Source organism: Falco peregrinus, chromosome 6 (assembly GCF_023634155.1).
Source record: "Falco peregrinus isolate bFalPer1 chromosome 6, bFalPer1.pri, whole genome shotgun sequence".
Taxonomy (NCBI): domain Eukaryota; kingdom Metazoa; phylum Chordata; class Aves; order Falconiformes; family Falconidae; genus Falco; species Falco peregrinus.
This window is the reverse complement of record NC_073726.1, coordinates 62,153,881-62,174,287: the sequence shown is the minus strand read 5'-3', so window position 1 is coordinate 62,174,287 and position 20,407 is coordinate 62,153,881. Positions and strand designations below refer to the sequence as shown.

Here is a 20,407-nt window from a genome sequence, read left to right as displayed (position 1 = left end):
AACAGTCTCCAGAGTTTCTAAATGGCATTTTGTTTCAAGTGAAGATCCCAGCTGAGCCATTTCTAATATTATGATGAAGAACTGGAGATAACAGTAAAGCTCTGAAAATAGTTTACTATGGCAGTGGGAAGTCAGGAACAGAAACTGGGCATACTTTGCTCATACACCGCTCCAAGAGCCGCAGCGTGCAGCTTAAGCAAATGAAGTTCTAATAGTTCCTGCTAGCTGCATTATGTATTGCTCAGGTAATAGAATGTCCAGAACGATGAACACAACATTCACAGAAATCAGACAGCAACAATGCCAGATTCAGCACCAGGACTTGCTTGCAAGGACTACAGGAATAAACTCTGCAAGGAAGACTTCCTCTATAAGACCACGGACATGAAAACTACTTCAGGGTACCGCAGCACAGATGGGAGAATTACAGCAGGAAGTACAGTATGTATGCACACAGATGTGGTTTATTTGATGAAGAAATACATAAATGCTTCACTATATTTACACACATGGCCTTGCCAGATCAGCTAAACCTCACTCCTTGACCACAGCTCATACACTTGGTTCCTGTGACTTCTTAATGACCGCATCATGCACTGCATCTGCCTTGTAGCACTGCAGTCTGTTTTTCACTGAAGAACTGCATGTGAGAAATAGTCACCACCCCATCACACCTGGTGTGGGTGCTCAAAGAGGTAAAAGCACTGTCCTGGTCCTGCACAGCAACCAGGGACTTGACACATTGAGGGCCTTGCAGCCAAAGGCAATCTGCCAGCAGTGCATCACCCAGCTGCAGCCTAGTGTTATCAGGTCTTCCACATCAAGTGGCTCCAGGTGCCTAGGCAGTGTATCCACTGCTACACCCTGCAATGCCTCCGCCCTGCAACAAGATGCTGCAGATCCATCCTTCCACTCTTGGGACAAAGGTTTGTCATTTCAAAGGTCTGCCTACGTTGTTTACTGAAGCCCATCCCAACTGATGCACCATCCCAACGACTGTCCTACTGTCATCAGAAAAGTTAAAGGCATGCAAAATGGTCCTGCTTGAATACATGTTAAGTCTGAAAAGTTAGGTTCCCAGCACCTAGCAGAAACCTGTAGCTTAAAAAAAAAGACGGGAGAACAAAAGGCACATTCAAAAAGTTCTCTACTTTCGTAAGTGTTTTAAAAAGCTCTGCGCAACTATTTCTCTTTCTCACATTCCTTTCAAACATGCTGATCCAAGAGTTTAGAGCAGCTTGAGCTGTCCATTTACAAACTTACTGCTCTGCACATGAAGCAGTGTTCTGGGACAAATATATGCATATATCCACATGGATAACTTGCAGCATGCAGTTGGTACTAATTGCTACTCCCCTGAGACTTCACACTGCATCCTTTCAGAACCATCAACCCTGTTATTTGATCACAGTGGCTTGAATGACACTAAAAACTGAGTTTTCATCAAAACGAACACCAAACTTCTAGTAAACTACTAAAAAAAATATTGAAAATATGGTTGAGATCTGGGAAATTTTAAATTCAGAAGGTAGTTAGGAAGAAAACAAGATTAACATTTTTAAACTGTCTTAACTCTTTTGAGGGGACAAAAGCCCCAATTTTTCAATACTGAGGACTGGTAGAACCCACTGCTGTTTTGTCTGACTGCCATGACTGTGATTCCAGCCATTTTTACGGTCACTGCTTCAAAGTAGGTCAGTAATTGTAATACCTATTTTACAGATAAGGAAACCAGAGCAGGGAATGACAATGACTTGCAAAGACAAAATTCAAGTCAGGAAAACAAAAAGGCAAACTCAGAACCTGGCTTCTCAATACTCTCAACTTCTACACTCTCTCTACTAAATCACATTCCCTCTTAAAATAAAATGCGTTGGTAGCACTTCCTAATATGCTGCTATTGAAAGTGTCTCCTAACAAGAGCAAAAGTTGATTTTCTCTCAAGTTGTGATTAGGTCGCACAGAAATATTACACACAGATTTTTCTTAACTGTCCATTCATGTTTAGTGGACAACTCAGTTTCACACTTCTCTTTCTACAGCAATTGCAATCATAAAATTTTGTAGTAAGGTGTGTGCCTCAATTTTTGAGGGTGAATCCAGTCAGAAAGTATGTTCTCCTTTGAAATATTCAGAAATGGCACCTGGAAAGAACATATTAATATATGCAAAGTTCAGTAAAATTAGGCAGAAATCAATGTTAGCCTATACAACACCTCCATTCTCTTGGGAATTAACCACCATATATGGCTGAATTAAAAACTTCCATTATTTTTTATTTTTTAAAAAATAACAGAATTTTGCCCCAATTTCAGTGTATTATTTCAAGTCTCATGCAAAAATATCAAGAACTTGTAAAGTATATATAGGAAAGAAGAACCACAAAAGGTTTCTTTTCCACTTATATAATATGATCTACTTATGCTTTACTGCAGTGTCTTTTTTTGCCACTACTGGATTCTAAGATCATAAACCCAAACTGAAGTCACAACACACAGAGATTCCCAAGGAATTAAACAGCAGGAGCAGCAACATGAAGAACACTAAATATTGAGCCAGTGTACTTGGTAAAGTCCCTAACATCAGCCACCAAACATGAATTTTCCTAAGGCAATGGCAGCATAGGGTGGTGCCCGCCTCCACATCCTTACAAATTTTGACTGCTTTGCACCTCCCATCTCAAAACAGCATCAAACTCTCATGAGGTTTTTCAAGGAACACATCCCATTTTTACAAGTGACTGAGTATTTAGTGCAAACTAAAGCAGGAAGCAAGCGGCCAAGAAATGCTGGGAAAATGAAGTAGACTCAGTAGTACTGCAAAGTACAGACGGGTAAATGCGCTGAGACAGTGAGAAGAAAGAGGAAATGTCCTAACTGTGGGGCAACAGAAATGGAGAAGGCCAAAAACTGAGACAAAGAGGCCAAAAAACAGCAGACAAAGCATTTTTTCATGAATCACAGGCCAGAGTAAGCTATCCCTAAAATGCCATCCTAAAAAGGCATCAGCAGGGGAAAGTGACATGTGGTCCACAAGCTGGACACTTCATATTGATTATGGTCAAACCAAACCCTCCTGACTTCCTTCTTTCATCCATTTCAATCCAACCTGCTCTTTGGTCTCAGATTTCTACCATCCAGCATGCCCAGACTCTTGCTACTCTTCAAGCTCTGTGACTCTGATTTCATGTCACCCCTTCAGCCCCTGACTATGCACTGTACTGTTTTCTAAGCATCAAGCATCTAAGCTGTGCTGTAAGCCTCTGATTGCGCTGCATTTGCACAGGATCCAGGACACGAAGACTTTGAAGCTCTCCAAAGCTGCATCTTCCAGGTGTAGGTAGCTAGATCCCAGGCAGATGGCTCTTTCAAGGCATATTATCAGTCACCCAAAAGAGCAATCCCACCAAATTAACACACTTCTAGTATTATAGCTGAACTGATTCCTGATAACATAAGAATCAGGTACTGAGTCTTCCAATAAATTCAAAATACCTGCAATCTCATCTCTCTGTCTCCTCGGGTTTACCAGTTCAATAGAAGAAATGTTTTTTCTAAGGAACTCAGGTATGTAACCCAGATAAATACTAGCAAAGTTCCATGAGATACTGTGCATGTCTTTAAAGACCTAGATAGGGTACTTTGAAATATCTAGTTTTATGCACATGGGAATCCTAGATTCACTGAAAATCTCTCTGATTTAGAATAGTATTTTACAAAGCACTGGATGTAATTTACCTTACAAGTTTTACTTTCAAAGGGATTTAGTCATCTAGGTCATGTAAGTACTTTATAAAAAGTGTTATTTTTTTCTGCTCCTGCTCCCATATTTTTCACACTGACTACCTTAGGTACTCAACTTCAGTATGATTCAAAGTGTACATTCTCTTTGTAATGAAGGGACATAGTCCGCTCCTTCCAAATGGTGAGTCGCAGCATCAAAGTCAGATGCCTAAAGTCAGTGTGAATACTTACTTATCTGTGTATTGTGTCTACGTTCAGGCAAGTGATTTTGTCAAGGCTGGCCTTCCAATGTACCATAAGTCAAGGACATAAAACAATTTTTATTTCATTAATTGTTTGGAGACAGACAAAGCAGGGAGTTTTTGCATGCATATCACCTTTCTGAACATCAAAGCAGGAAGAGGCTGAGATACCAGATCGAAAACATCTGCAACTCATCTTAAACCACAACAGGTGCAGTTACTTGGCAACTTTCATGTACATAACAGCATCATAATAGCAATTTATCTTCTACTCCACATCAAACAAAAGAAACACAAATAAAAAATTACCTGAGCACCATAGACTCGTTGCATTGCCTGAAGCAACTGGTTTGTATATTCAGTAAGGGTTCCTGCATCTTCTTCGAAGACACTAAGCAAAGACCGAGTCTTCAATAAAAGAAAAAAAAGCAAATGGTTTTAGTCCCAAGTGAAAATATTAAAAAGAATCATAAATGATTGTAAGTAGATGGTAGCAAAAAACACAAATCAGAAATAAGCCTTTAACACTGCATGATTCTCTTTATTCAGAATCTCAAAATATGTAGAAATTAGTCCTCCTATTATGGATAGGTAAACTGAGGCAGAAGGAAGCAAAGTGATAAAATGCTATGGCCAAATTCTGACTCCCTGTTTCTTGCTTTAACTAATAGACATTCCTTCCAAAATAATCAGGAATGTAAAAAATCCTGAATATCTGCCTGCTGACTACAGTAATCCAAACCACGTTAAGGACTGGGTCAAACACCACTGCTTGCTCACTTTACTTCTCTAATGTCAGACTGCATTAAAAGCACCTCTTTCCATGAGACAATTTACAGAGTATTATTCACTCTCAACTGTCTTGAGCAACTCTTAAAGGGCCACTGCCAAAGCCAGCTGATGTAATCGACCCAAACAATTGAGCGTTCATCTACAAAAACAGGCATGGAAGTAACACACCCACTCAGAGATACCCTGTACTTTCTCCATTCTGCTAGCCCACCCTTGTCAGCAAATGGGGTGAAAAAAAAGAGCATAATGATTTGTGTTATCTTAAAGACATGAATTCCTTTGGTTTGTTTTGGTGAATCGTCAGGCACAAAGAATTACATTGCTGACACAGCTCCTGAGACAGGACACAAAGATATCTCGGAATAATGCCGAGCTCCAGAATTTGCTAGATCATTGCAATAATGAAAGTGGGACGGCTGTCCCTTTAACAAAGTCATGATCCATCCTTAGTCCTAACTTTGGTAAATCCAATCTATTTGATGCTAACTGGCAATGTCTTTCCATCTGTACAGCTAACATGACATTAATTAGTTTCATCTGCTTATGTGAGGGGCATGCATAAACTCCAGTACTTTCATAATCACCTCAGTCCTGTAACAGAGCAAAAGCTTTATCTATCCTCCTATTACGGGAATTTCCTATGTACCTGAAGTATCCAGACCTGAATCCAGGAAATTTATTTCCCCAAGATTTAAGATCGTTTTAAGAATGCTCTGCTGTTTTAACAGAAGGCACATGTACTTCCCCAAGGCATTTATTCTTCTCTGCAAAACCCTCTACCCAGACTTTATATTTGTCCTGAAAAATTCAAAATCAGCATCCTTCATGTACCCTGGCCTACGATCAACTATCACTTCATCTCTGCCGAGATGTATCTAAGCCAGAAATTAGTGTTGCTCAGCAGTTAAAGTACGTAACTCGGGAGTCAGTCCTTGGGTTCTGTTCTATATGCTGCACGGGAATACTCCTATACTCTGAGTAACTCGAAAGCTCTCAAAACTTCAGTCTACTAACATGCTAAGCTGCTACAACACTTCCTACCTAACAGTCACTACCAGTCATTGCATTTGGGAAACTTGTTTGAGATCTTAGCATGTAAGGAGATACATAATACAGTGTACTGTTTTCAAATAAAGAGTACATAAAAACTAAAGAATGGAGAGAAGGCCAATTCAATGAAATGGATACCAAGAACCCAAACTCATAAAAAACCTTTGTGTAGAACTTCCCTACAAGGACAGTGGCAGGATTTTGAGTTTTCCACACTAAGATAATTCAGTAATTGAGAACATACTGCTTTTCAAAATTATCTGGGTTTAAATGTTTTATCTTAAACGATGCATTAAACCAAGCAAAACTAATGTCAACAAACTATCTTTTATCTAGACAGTGCTCATCTTCCTTGTTTTGTGTTACAACAGCACATGAAAAGTACTGGGTATGAAGACAGTCAAAAAAAAAAAATCTAGGGAAGGCATAAACAATAAAACTTCACACAATGTTTTATCAAGACAAATCTCAAGCCAAGACGAAGAAGTTATAAAGAAATTGCCTGAAGTAGTCTCCAGATCAAACACTTCTGCATGCTGGAAAAGTTTTCCAAACACAGGAATATCAGCTACATTCTTAAATCTTACTAAATTTTTGCAGGTTCAGTTTTTCAGATGTCTAAATATGGGTTGAGGTAGACCAGCTCTGGGAAATAATTTCTGAAAGTCTTGGCCTCAATTATTAGCACATTGTTCAAAAATAATAAAAACAATAAATGATTCAAACCATTTGGAAGTTATTCTTGGAAACTTTTACCTTTAAGAACACCATTTTGAATCACTGCAACAAAATACCAGCATGTGTATATTTTCATTGTTGCTGTTTTGACAAATTCTGGAACAGCAGCTAATGCTGCTGAAATAAACCAGTGGTCCAAATATTAAGCTAACATTCAGGAGGCCTCATTAATAGCACCATTATCTTGGCTTCTGGAAACAGGAAAAAATTCTCTACTTACTTGAAAGTATTTCCCTTGTTTTAGCATGACTGCTTACGTAAATTTCTCTATTTTGTGGCCAAACACCTCAAAATTAAGACACTTCTTAAGGCCTTTTTCAGCCAGCGCTTGGAGACAAGTCAAGACAAAAGAACTATATTGTTGCAGAGAGAGAAATCAAGTTTCAGAAAACTGATGAAGAAATAACTGGCCTAATTCTGTCTTGCACGTAATTCACATACTTCACACAGTTTACACGAAGTGAGGTTATATCCTCATTTTACCATCCCTTTCATTACTGTAAGTGAATGCACAGGGCAGAGGAGAAGTAGGTCACTACACAGAAGTAAATGATCCCATAAGCTGCTACACTGTAAGTTCTGTGGGACAGAGACTGCCTTTTTGCTTTGATTTTGTAGCACTTAGCTCACAGGGGTACCCTGTTGCTAAACAGACAGAAAAAAACACATCCCTGTTTCATTGCATGAGAAAATAGATGTTAGCAACACTGGGCCATTACAAAAATTAAACAACGCCCCTCCCTTCCAAAGCTCTAGGACTTGAACAAAAAGTAATGACCAAATCAAGCCAAAACATCCTGCAAATACTTGGATTTATGCACAGCTTGGTATTTCCAGTAATTGCAAAGGAGATGTTAACAGCCTTCATTTCAGGTCAAAAGAAAGATGAAGACTTCCAAATTCAATTCAGTGCATTGTTCAACTGCTTTCAGTCAGTGTTACATTTTTAATCATTGAAGGAAGTGTTGACTGAAGAGGTAAATGAGTTCACTTATCCTGTGTGTCAAGTTCTTCAGCTCCAGAACGCAGTGAGAAGGTTAATACTAAAAACATATTAAATAAATCTAGTACATTTTGGCAAACTGTGGAACACGGAACAATTCAGGCTGGCAAGGAACTCTGCCGGTCACCTTGCCCCAACTCCTGCTCAAAGCAGGGCCGACTGACATTACAACAGGTTACTCAACACTTTTTTCCGTCAAGTTTTGAAAGTCTCCAAGGATGGAGATTCCACATATGCCACATAAAATAGACTAGGAAAATCATTCTTACTAGGATGAGAGTTCATGGAACCACAGAAAAACAGTGATCAAGAGGTGATCAAGATGAGCCCCAAGACTAAGTCCTGACAGGTGCATGTCCAGTCCTTCCTTCAAAATGTTTCATGACAGACTCCGTAACACCTTTTAGCAATCTGCTCCAGAGCTTACCTATAATTTCTCCTCCTGATCCATCAGCTGATGAGTTAGGGTTACAACATGGAGATAATTGGGAGCAGGATCCATGATGATCCACCCTGCCCTCTCTTCTTTCCCTCCTTCACCAATAACTTTTGTGTCTCTACACCACACTTCATCCTCAAGTGCACCTTCCCCACCCCTCCACAAAAGTACCACTCTTTCCCGTTCCTCTCTTCCACCCAAACTTTCTTCCTGCCATCCTCCTTTCCCAGCTCTCGAGGCCTCACACGTCTCTGCCCCCTGCAAACATCACAACATGGCGTGTTCTTCACTGCGGGGTCTCCACATCCACCAGGGTCACTCCTGCAGCTGTGCCGCATCATGGCCCCCAGCAATGAGGCACAGGGAGCTACAGAGCCAGGCACAGTGCTGGAGTGAGGAGAAAATCACCCTCCCGTGCCTGCAGCTGGGAAGGGAAGGGCAGCAAGCACATGTCCTCCTCTCTAGGACTCCTCCAGAAGGAAGTCATCTTTGGGGGGGGGGGGCACTTCACCTCATCTACCCTCAGAGGAAGCCCCTGTATCTGAACTACAGCCCCTGGGGTGCCTCACCACGAGAGGAAAGGAGCAGGCACGCGGGTGGTGACATTCCTTCAGCCCACTTTTGTCACCAGGGCCAGGTGACTCACAGCGCAGAAGTCTCCTTTCCCCTCAGGAACGTCGGTGGAAGCCAGGGCACGGAGCTATGCCTACCCATCCTTCCCCAACACACCTCGCCTCGTCGGGGCAACCCTTACAGCGACCGAGGGCACACCGAGGCAGGTCAGCATGAGGAAAACGCCAAGGAGGAGTTCCTCCGGGGGAGGTGAGGAGAAAGGGCGCTGTGCCCCGGCCTCCTCACGCCATGCACCCCGCGCTGGGGTCCACAGCCCTCTTCCCGGCGGCCCCCTAGGAGCAGGCACGGCCTGTTTTTCCCGGGCAGATGCCCAGTAGGAGACGAAAGCCTTCCCCCGACGCCACACGGGTGCCGTTTACCTGTTTCACAGCACCTCGGCTCCCCGACGACTCCGACAGGCGAAGTAACCCTGACCCACTCCGGCAGCCCGCCCCGCCGCCCTGCCCTGCCGTCCCGCACACCTGCCGAGAGCCCCCCGCCCGCCGCAGGACGCCGCTCCCGGCCCCCCCGGGCTGCTCGCCCTCACTGCCGCGGCCGGAGCCGGCGGGCTGCCCACCGGCACCGCCAGCCCAGGGGCGTCACGCCGGCGGGTGGCCGCGCTGTCCCTGGCGGCCGCGGCGCCGGTGCGCCCCCCGCCCCGCTTCGCGCCGCTACCTGCGGGCTGTCCTGCAGAGCCTCTTCCAGAAGGAGCTTGTCGACGGCGGGCATGTTGGCGCTGCGGCGCGGCCGGGCGCGGCGAGCTGGGTGCGCGGCGAACGCCCGCTGGCACGCCCCGGCGGCGGGGCTCGGCCACGTCCCTCCCCGCGGGCAGCGGGGCACGGCGGCTGGCTGGTTCCGCTGGCGGGGCGGGGGCGGCGGCCTGGGGCCGCTCACTCCTCCCAGTTCCCGTCCGCCGGAGGAAGCGAGTCACGGGGAGGGCCGGCGGCGGAGGGAGCGCGGCAGGCGGGGGGTGGCTTCCTGCCGCCATTAACTGCGGCCTGGCCGGCGCCGCGGCGGCCTCGCCCGTGGGGACGGAGGGCGTCCCTTCCCCTCTCCCCAGCAGCCGGTGGCAGAGGCTGGAATGGCCTCACGCCAGGCCCGCGCTTGGCTCCGTCCCCTGGCCAAGCAGCGTGATGGGAGGGAGGGATGCAGCCTGTGGGATGCCCCCTTAGCTGAAGGAGATGGCCCAGGCTGTGAGGGTGGGTAGGTGTGATGGAAACCAAGGAAGATCGCGTTCTCCAGCCTAGGTTTGTGTGGTATGAGGACCCCTGGCTGTGGGCGAGCCCTTGGCAGCCCCCCTCGGGTGCACCCCAGTGCTGGCCGGGGGCTGCTGGCAGGGTCAGCCAGCTCGCCCGAGCCTTGGGTGGCTCAGGGAAGCACCCCTGGGCCTCAGCCATTTTCTAGGACCAGTGGAGCAGCTGGCTGAGGCGGCCCTGCATACCTCATTTGTGGCATCTGCATGCATTCTTGGTTATGGGCACTCCACAAGCCAGACTGGGACCGCAGAGTGCTCCCAGCAGGTCAGTCCCCGTAGAGCCATATCCCAACACTTGGCGGGTTAGGAGGGATGTGATTAAAGCTACTGGCCCTTCATGCACAAAGCCATGTTCTTATTACTGTCTCACTGCTAATTGCGTTTGATAACTTCAGCATTTGGACATTAATTTAGATGCTTAGTTGAACAGAGCTGGTATTTTCAGCATAAGCAGAGTCTTGCTTTGATCCATAAGGATTCCATTATGTTCAGGTTTTTGAAGGGTGGCTACTGTTTTTGGATGCCTCTGTTGAAGAGTCCAGTTACTGATGTGCAGAGCAGTTGCTCCGTGTTCAGCAGCTGTAGTTTTTGTTGCACCAGTGTGGCTTGAGACAAATCTCGCTTAAGAAATAAACGTTTCTGAAGAGTTTAAAAAGGATCCTGCCAATTAAACAGAATATGCAACAATAATGACTGTAAAACAATGTTACAGCCTTCAAAGAAATTTCACAGTCTTCAGACAACTCATGTTGCTGCCTCCTTTTAAAAGAAGAAAGATAATTTTTTAAAAAAACAGCTTTTGTTGTGAAAGTACTTCAAACATAAGCATTGGCCTGCTTTGCCATTGCGGTAAGTGCCTGCTCTTTGCATGTAATCCCAGTGGATTTTTCCAATTCTGTCATTCTTAAACAATAGTGAAGATTTTATGTGGTAAGAAAGGTGATTGCTAATACAGATTTCTTTTTGCTGATTAAAAGACTACACAAGCAGGTGGCCGTAGGAGAATTTTGCAGATCAGCTGGATAATTGTTTGCTTTAATTATGTATGAGAAATGATCATTGGACCCTGTAATTTTGGCTAAGATATTTCTGTGCGTCTGACATTGATTGGTATTGCTTCTGAAGCTTGTGATAAGACCTTTAACCCAATGTGCCAAGCCTGCCGTGGTATAACTGCTCCACTGGTCCTGGAGCTGGACTCACTGTTCCAGGCTCTTGAGTAAGAGCAAAGTTCTCACGTTCAGTCCACTTTTCCTGCCTGAATAAAGACACTGAACCATAATAAAAATCACTAGCTAATACCAAAAATTCCAAGTATGACAGTATGTATTTACATAATGAGAAAACAAAAATAGATTTGGTTTTGTTATAGTAATGTTGTTTCAGAGAATTTTAGAACATTGGAAAGAGGTCTACAGAATATGAAGTAAGGCACTAGCTGGGCATTAGACTTAACAATCCATGACTGCTTCTGAGCCAATTTTGTCAGTCTGTGTTAAAGTCTATATTCTCTTTCTTAAGAGATTTTGTAAAAATTATTTTAAATTCACTGAGGAAGATAAGACCATGCTTTATCAGATTTTTTTGTATCTGCTCAGGGTATTTTTGAAAATTTCCCAAGTACTTCTGTTACAACTCTGCCCTTTTCTTTCCCCTTCTAGTCTTGAAATCGTTCAGCAACAGCTCTTCCCCATTGGGCTGAAGTATTTCCGTCACCAAGAAAAAACATCTGCCTGGTTTGTGTTTTCATTTCACATTGTCTTCCCTCCCAAGAGCTACAACCTTTAAGCTCATATATTTTCCTTCTTGATGGCTTTGTTTAGTCTAAGGTTCCAGGGTGGAAGCCTGTTGTCATTCCAAACTTGAGGATAGCTATTTCCAAAACAGGTTCTACTGGTTTTATTTAATAAAACAAAAAGCACTTTGGTAACTACTGAAGAGTGATGCTTTTACTATCTGTCATTCTTTATTGCATCATTCCTTACACAGCAATAAACCTGGTGGATTGCTTATTTATAGTGATCAAAAAATTTTCATTGAACTTTCCCAGTACAGTCCAGGTGGTTTTGAATTTAAAAAAGAATCTTGCCTATTAATAATTGAAATTACCTTTTCCTTGGATTACTGATAATTGCAATTAATTTCCCAGTCATCTAGTTTTTTATTAGGTCTCAAGAATTATTCTTCAGTCTTGGTAACTCGAAGTAATGTTTCTAAAATAATTAAAATAACTCATAGTACTACCACCAAACAATTTGACAGTTTATTTGTAGAACAGGAGTAATATTATTAAAAAATTAAGTATGTGTATAGGCAGACCTTTGGGTAGGGGGTGTCTAAGCCTTTGACATGAGATGGTGCTACCTCTGCGTTGTATGTGTTTTGGTGCATGGTACCAGTGCTACAGCACTGGGTTGCCAGGCTTACCACAGCATGGTGCAAGCAGCCTGGCCAGTCCCACTCCAGGTGGCGTGGCGTGCTTCCAGGGCACTCTGTGATACCTGTGCTGCATCTGGTACCCAGGGTAGTTTCTTTAGAGCTGTCTGGGTAGCTTCACAGTGTACAGTGTTTTATCCCCATCTGGAAAAGAAGTGGCAAGGCATTTATTTGGTGTGGTCCAGGAGCTGCTCGCAGCACTGGGCTAACAATACTTCAGTTCCTGTCTTCTAGATCTGGGTATTGAATGCAATGCTTTGTTACTACAAGAAGTCTTGCTAGTGAAAAACACTCTCAACTATTCTTCAAAGTCAAATTCAATGGGAACATTGTACATATGGAAAGAGAACAGGGAAACAGCAGACACCTAGCAGACTAAAATCAATCACCTGAATGTTCAAAAAAATTGTCACGGCAGTGTGAGCTGAGCTGGAGAACACTTCCAGTAAGCAGGCCAGTTAATTTTTATGTGCGTATTCTGTAACCTACAGATGACCTGATTATGTTAAGATAAATACCTCTTAGAATGTGAGAACTCAAGGTAAAACCCCTGGAATGGTCAAAATGAAATTGATACATACTACTTACAAAACTAGTAAGAATTAATAGTATCAAATAAGATCAATAAATAATTGAGCATTGAGTATGAAGTAATTTGTTATGTGAACTGTACTGTTTCTAAGAAAAGATGGTTCCTTTCAGCAAAAGCCTGAATGTAGCCCAAAAATCTCATGGTTGAGAGAACGAACAATTTTAAAGGAAAGACGAAGGAAGTTTGGACTCATCTGTAAGCTTGAGTTTTGTCTGATGCATAAATCTCTTGGCAAAGTGATGTAAAATCTTCCAGTACTACTGCAGTTTTGCAGAAATTGGTGCCTCTTTGAATGTGGGGTTTTACATATGACAGTCTTGTTCCTATTTGAGGCTGGTCAGGAATATTCCTTGGTAACCAGCCAGTCAAGTGTGGTCCTCCCCAGACTGCCTTTGCTTATGTGACAAAAGGGACCACAGCGTGAGATGGCAGCTGGGGACTCTGCCTTCTGCAGGACTGGGGGGTCTCAATGCCATGCTTCCAGGTTTGCCCAAGTGCTTTTCCACCTAACTGCCCAGCAGCAGCTGGGGGCTGGAAGCAGCAGTGGTGAACCTGGTTGGTGCTGTGCATGAGTTAATAAGCCCTGCCAGCTTTAATTGGCCTGTTTGGAAACAAGGCAGCAGTTGTGCATCTTTGGCATAATATAATTCCAAATTTGATAATCCACCCAGTATTAATGGAGAGCTGACTATAATTATTTTTTCTGGTTAGACTAGTTACAGGGTAAGTCATATTGCATTGTGTTTTCTTTCTCATATGTTCCATTGTAACTTTAAAGAACATATTGCATTATATTTCCTTTTTGGCTTCATACCTTATGCTTCACAAGAAATTTCTCATCAGTAGCGTGCTAGTCACATGTTTGCTAAGTCAGCTGAGTCTGTTTATGCATTTAACACAGTGTCTAATTTATTATTCTTCGTACTCAGTAACAAAGAAATCTTTGAACTACAGATGACTTTTAGAGGTGTAATAATTTACCCTAAGATGTGCAGCTGTCCTGCATAAATATAGAGGGTATATTAAATGATAGTAACAACAAATTGCTTCAAATGCATTCTTTACAAGTGAAAGATTTGAAAAAGACTTTCATTACTCTCATTACCAGAAGCATTCCAAAACAATTTTTAAATAGTATCTGAATAAATTACTGGTTAGATTAATAATAGGGCTTCTAATGTACAGGAGAACTCGTGGACACGTAGAGGAGTATCTTGTGATTTTGTGTATGACCCACAAGATAATGCCAGGCCGAAATAAAATTCCACTGAAATTATTAATTGCCAGTGTAACCAAGATACCGTGTTCTTTGTTTTAATGCAAAACACATGGCTTTGTTTATTTCCATTAAACACATTAGTAATATGCCAAAACAGATATGTACAGATGTACTGACTAGTGGGATGAATGGAATTAAAATCTTTTTGAAGGTGAAGGGTGTAACTGCCATCTTTAATTTCATGTAATTTAAAGACAATTAAGTTCCCTCATGTAAGCAAGTACAGCAGCAGCCTCCGTCCAGATCCAGAATAAGAGAATGGTTTCAAAAGCCAGAATCTCTGATGACAGTACCGGCTAAAGGTATTGCCACCACTTCCTCTTCTCTGTGGTACATGGCCTCCAGTGGTGTTGGCACAACTCATTTGAGAGCCTGCCTGATGAAGGCATCTGATTTAAGTTTGCATTTGCTTTGCAAGGAACAGGAGCAAGCAGACAATGGGTGGGTGGGTGGTAGGGAAAAGCACTGAAATATTTTAAGCTAATATAACCTTTTGTCCACACTTTTTGCAGTGCATGTGCAAATGCTAAGATACAGGCTTCTCTCCTTTTAGATGTGCTTTCTGTAATGAGTTGCTCCCTAACGTAGCAGAGACTTCTTCTGTTTAAATAGGAGTTTGGGGATATCTGAGGTACAGTGAAAAATGTTACTGCAAACTACAAGTGACAGGAAGAATAATACAAGTGCAAAGAAATGCACATGTAGTATGATTCTGTAGATTAAAATAAGAGCTATATAATGCCTGGCATATAATTTTTTTATGAAATGCTAGTAAGTAACCTGTTAGGTATAAAGGTTACCAAGCATCAGAATACCATGTTGCAAATGCAGGTTGAATCTGCAGGTAGGGCTGTCAGTTTAGTGTCAGAGGGAGCATTGACTCAGAGCCTTCTTTTATGGTCTTTAAAATACAACATTAATGCATATATCATAAGCAGATGCACTTAATGTTGTTACTGTGTCTAAAGCCAGCTTTTGGCCTCATTTTTTTATCGTGAGATCACCTGAGCCAACTAGGCCTGCACTCTGTGTTTTCTTCTGAACAATAAAATTGAAAAGCTCATGTCGCTTAACTCTGATCACTCCTTTTGATTCACCTTCCCTTGGCATCTTTCTGTGGCCGATTAGGCTAAAACGGCTGAATGATAAAATCATAACACTTACATATAGCAGTACAAACCCTAAGGCCTATTAGAAGTCCACAAAAGTCTGCGAGCATTATTATATCCCTTTTGGCCTTCCCGCTTGCTGTTTGGGCTCTATTTGTTCTGCGTACATAGGGTAGCACAGGGGGTCCTTTTCCATAACCGAGGCTGCTGTGTACTACAGGGGCCCCAAACGGCTTCCCTCGTTGCTTCCCCCTTGAGCAGTGCCTGCCTACGCTGCCCAAGGCAAAAGTAGAGCAGGACGTGGTGGTGCCATAGGGTGTCATTCTGTGGTTTTAGAGGAGCAGCAGAAACCCCAGAGGACGATGCAGAAAGCAATAAGGAAGCTCTAGGCAGCGCCCAAATGCACACTGATACCACAATGTGTTTGTTTCCTGACGGGGCGTGACTTCTCCAGGCAGGCTGCCAAAGCAGCATCACCAACATGTGTGCACAAGCAAGTGCTGGCATACCAGGAAAATACATTGCTGCATTGCTGTCGGGACAGAAGGTGGGATGCCCCCAGTGTAGCTCAGCAGCAACCATCTCACTGAGCTCTGTGTTCCTCCACAGTGCCCAGATGCTTCCAGCTTTGCACAATCAGACCAATTTTTCTTCCTGTGACATTCACTTAGATACAGGGGTCCTCAAACTATGGCCCGCGGGCCGGATACGGCCCCCCAGGGTCCTCAATCCACCCCCCGGTATTTACAGACACCCCCCCGCCCCCCCCGCCGGGGGTTGGGGGGGGGGGGAACCAAGCAGCCGCAGATGACTGCCTGCCACTGCATCCGCGCGCCGGCCCCCTGTTAAAAAAGTTTGAGGACCCCTGACTTAGAAGTTCTTGGGCTGTCTGGAGAAAGCCAAATACTGGAAACCCTTTCCTGTCATATGACTGACCCTACTGCTGCAAAGGCAGGGCTTGCTGAAAAGCTAGAATTACGCAGCGTGTGCACTGAGACACTCCATCCAGCGTTGCTGCTGGTGGCAGATCATCAGCCCGGCACACTGGTGACTTGCCTTTGGGGGGGGCCAGTCAGGAGTATAAGGGGAGCAGAGCTGAATGATTATAGTAGAGATTGAAAGCCACATACTGTTATTACCTTTCACAGTGTTGTAGCTCTTAAGAGAGTCGTCAGATGCGCTGGTCTTACAACATGGGTACGCGTACGGCCCCTGGGAAGGCTGGCAGCAGAGCCAGGCTGCCACTGTTAGCAAAATAATTCTTCCAGTTGGCAAGCCTCTCTGTTTTCCCAGGATAAAGGCCACTGTGAGCAAGGTAGAAGCAAGATGAATTCTCTCCCTGGGCCGTGGGCAGCTGGCTTGCTGTGAACTGCCCGCCGTATGTGACTGCTCAGGTACCTCACATCAACTTCTGCAGAATTTGCCTTGCAGCGGAGAAGCTGCCCTGCCTTTTTGCTTTCCACCACGTGATTTGCCATGCAGGCAGGTCTTTTGTAACCCCTGTAACAATGCCATATGTTACCTGTGCACGTGACTACCTGGCTCCCGTCCTGCAAACACAGGAACTTGTGTTTAGCCTGTCAAATTCCTGGAGATTAATCAGACAATAAATGCTGGCCAGATCAGTAAACAATTTTCCAGTTCTTTCAAATTAATTTATGGTAACGCATTGCTTTTCTTTGTTTTTCTTTCACTATTCAAAAAGAGAACATTTAGTTCAAGGGTCACATACAGTCATTATCTTTAAATACAATGCTTATGTTTACATAAGCGCTGACAAGATCCTAGGTCAGCAAGCATCTCTGTTTGTGAAACATGAAGCGTGCAGACAACATGTACAGCAGAGTCGATAGGACCTAATACTGTACATGAGTTTTTCTTAGAGGGGACCCAAGGTTCCTAACTAGTTTTTCACCCTCTCAAATCAAACCTGAATGAAATAGCAAAAAGAAAAGAGCTCCAGGCAGAACAGCAATGCGTATCCTTGACTGGGAGAACATGAATAATAATGCAATGGAAAATATTCTCATCAGCATTTAAACTAACTTAATTACCTTGAAAGAAATCTATGACAAAAGCAAAGTCTCCAGAGTTTTTCAGCCCTTGCCTGAACAGAACTGCTTATGCATATAGTACTGTAGAGGTTTTGTTACTTTTGATTTACACTGCATCGTAGCATTGCCAAATGTTCAGTACTTTGAAAACTATATCGAGAAAGAGTGGCTTGGTTTCAAATAAGCATTCTGGTTATTGTTAGGTTTGAGTCCAGATCTCTTCTCATTTACACTGTTGTACATTTGGATACTGGTGCTGCTGGCATGTGTGGTTTCACCGTGTTGCAGCCTTCTAGGGAAGGTTTGCTGCGAGGGGCTACCAGGGCTGTCAGCTCCCCATCAGGCCTCCGCCGAGCAGCATGTGCTTCTTATTTTTGGGTTTGCAGGAAAAGGACTACTCCTTATTGTGGAGGAAAGAGCAAATGCAAGTCCTCAAAACGTAAATACTCGCTAATCAGAAATCAAAGAAGTCAATCTCCACAGCAATTATTTTAAACTAAGTTCATAATTTTTATGCAATCCAATGCATTTTAAGAGCCCCAAGTCATGATTTTTGGACACATATACAGATGCAAATACTAGTAAACAAAATAGTAGTGTTACCGAAAATTGTAACCAAGAAAACTCTCCAAACCAAATGATAGTTAGAAAGCCAACACGGTTTACTGCAGTGCTGGGTGCATGGAGGATCTTCCCTCCTAACATGCACACCAAGTTACGTGAGGGTACACATTATATACAGTAGAGTACTTGCATATTCATATTACATTAAATACACATTTTTATTCATGCACAGGATTGATTACAAGTTTCTCACTTCTAATGCACATCTTTAGATAGCACTGCTGAAGTTTTTTTACCAACATACACGTGCTCCCCAAGTGGGGGTTCGCCCTCTTTTGGGGGGAGGGGGGGCAGCTATTTGAGTTGGAGGTCACAATCTCCCATTACCACAATTACTTTTGTACTAATTTTCAAGTAGTTTTCTGTGGATTGCCACACTTTATCAGCTGGTCAGAATTTTTTCACTCCGAGACTTCTTTCTGCATAATTTATGTAATGGTGTTCTTATCATTATCTGTTCTTTGTTTCCCAAGATTGACTCCCTTGGTTGGAAGTCCTTTCATTCATTGGTTTAGAATCCTTGAGATGGTGGGTACTTGAGAGGGTGAGTCATTTAACAACTTGAGAAGGTGGGTCAGCTTGACCTGAACTTTGTGCACATTCTTGTTTAACACTAAATCAGAGTTTGGTAATTCGGGAGTTTAGGCAACACTAGTGTTTTGGGAGTAATTCCAAAATTACTGATCGAGGTTTTCAGTGTATTGCCTCCATTATGTTGTTAAACCTATGTTGCCATGTAATATAGTCTGTTTTAGCTTTGCAACTATATGGTTTGTTTCAGTGAAATCACTATGGAGGACACGTACCGACCCTGGTTGTGTAATTTTATGCCAAGAGGGAAAGAGTCGTCTAAAATTTACAATCACTGAGGAGACTGTACAGTAGCTGCGAGACCATCGTATAGGTAACTAATGGAAGAAACTTGGACTCTCCTTGGGCTCTTCATGTAGGGGAAGTAAATTAAGGTTCACTGATGGGTCAGCTGTAACTATAGGGTTGACTATTGTTTGAGAGCCCTTAGAAGATGCTGAGATACCTGTAAGAAGCATGTGCAATGCTTAATTAACATCGTACTGCCTATTGAATGAATATGTATTATTTTTCTGAGAAAGGTAATGCATAAACTTAAGTGTGGACTATATAATTTAGTTTGAATGCAACCTACAGCATGCATGTTAGGTGGAATGATCCCTGCTGCATCCAGCATTGCCGTAAAGGGATGCCTGCTTCTTAACGCTACCTTGGTGTTAAGAAGCTTTCTTATTCCTGGTTTTGGTGACACCTGGAATGAATGTAACTAGATAAAGTGTTTAATGCAGAGATCCCCGAACTCCATCCATTTCTGTGTCTCTCTCTACCTTTTGCCTTTCCTTGTGGATCCAGAAGCTGACTCCATATTAAAAAAAGGGTGAATTGCTTAATCTTGTTAATATGAGTAAGAGGAGATTGTCAGCTTTATATAGGTGTGAAAAGGATGTCTCCTATGAGTACATCATGTAACTACACATACTGATTGCTTAATAGTTTTATTTCATGTGTACAAATACTCTGCTCTTACAAATGATTCAAATTATGTATACAAAAGCCTTCTCTAAGCACTTAAAAATTACTAGTATATAATCTGTCAAAAATCACATTCTGATTAAAATTCAGTGTTAAAAACATACTTCTGCTTTTTGTTAGTCAATGCAAAATAATATAATTGGTGTACCTGGGTGGTTTTTTTGAATAAGCTAGCACACACGGCTTCCACGTTGCTAATCATGTGAACAACTTCCATGTACTGTATGCCTAATATGACAAATGTTTCTATTGATCAAAATGAAACACATATTTAGTTAAAGAGGTGCTGGTTTGGTAGGCATAAAATTTTTCTCTTTTTTAACCTGGCTGCTATTTGCAGAATTCCATTTTTTTCAATGAAATGGCACATAAAAGTTATGAAAGTCCCACCCAATGTGAATTATATATAACCACTGTAAAAATACTGGAAAATTCTAGCCTACCTAAGTTTTCAAAAGCTAAGGTGCTAATTAAGCAGAAGTGGATAAGTATGCAGATTTGATAAAGATATTTTTCAACATGAGGATGTATCTCCTGTTTCTACAGTCGGCAGGCACACTGCATAGAAAAATGAGGCAGTGACTGTGATATTTGGCTTTATTACTAATATAAAGCAAAAGCAATTACTATGTGTGGAAAACTAATCAAAATCTATAGCAACAACAGAGAAAGAATTTACATCTGAAAAAGTGCTTGAGAATGAAAATCAAATAAAGCAGGGATACCATCTTCCCATGATACTGAGGAAATAATTCTGCCTTGTGTGCAGAAGGGTCTCTTTTGAAATAAAAGTGTAAGGGACTGTAAGACAGACTGGTACATTGTGCAGAGGACCATCTCTTGAGACACATGCCTTTTCTTGTATACAGTTCTGAG

General features: G+C 42.8%; 1 protein-coding gene across 1 annotated transcript in view; it reads right to left on the bottom strand.

Annotated features, from left to right (window-relative positions):
* APPL2 (adaptor protein, phosphotyrosine interacting with PH domain and leucine zipper 2) overlaps window positions 1-9,487 on the bottom strand; it is a 38,867-nt gene extending 29,380 nt beyond the window's left edge. The window contains exons 1-2 of the mRNA XM_055808315.1: window positions 9,295-9,487; window positions 4,295-4,393 (exon numbers count right to left, since the gene is read on the bottom strand). Coding sequence (XP_055664290.1) covers window positions 4,295-4,393; window positions 9,295-9,348 — 153 coding nt within the window. The 5' untranslated portion in view covers window positions 9,349-9,487. The remainder of the gene's footprint in view (window positions 1-4,294; window positions 4,394-9,294) is intronic.
* Between the last annotated feature and the right edge of the window lie 10,920 nt (window positions 9,488-20,407).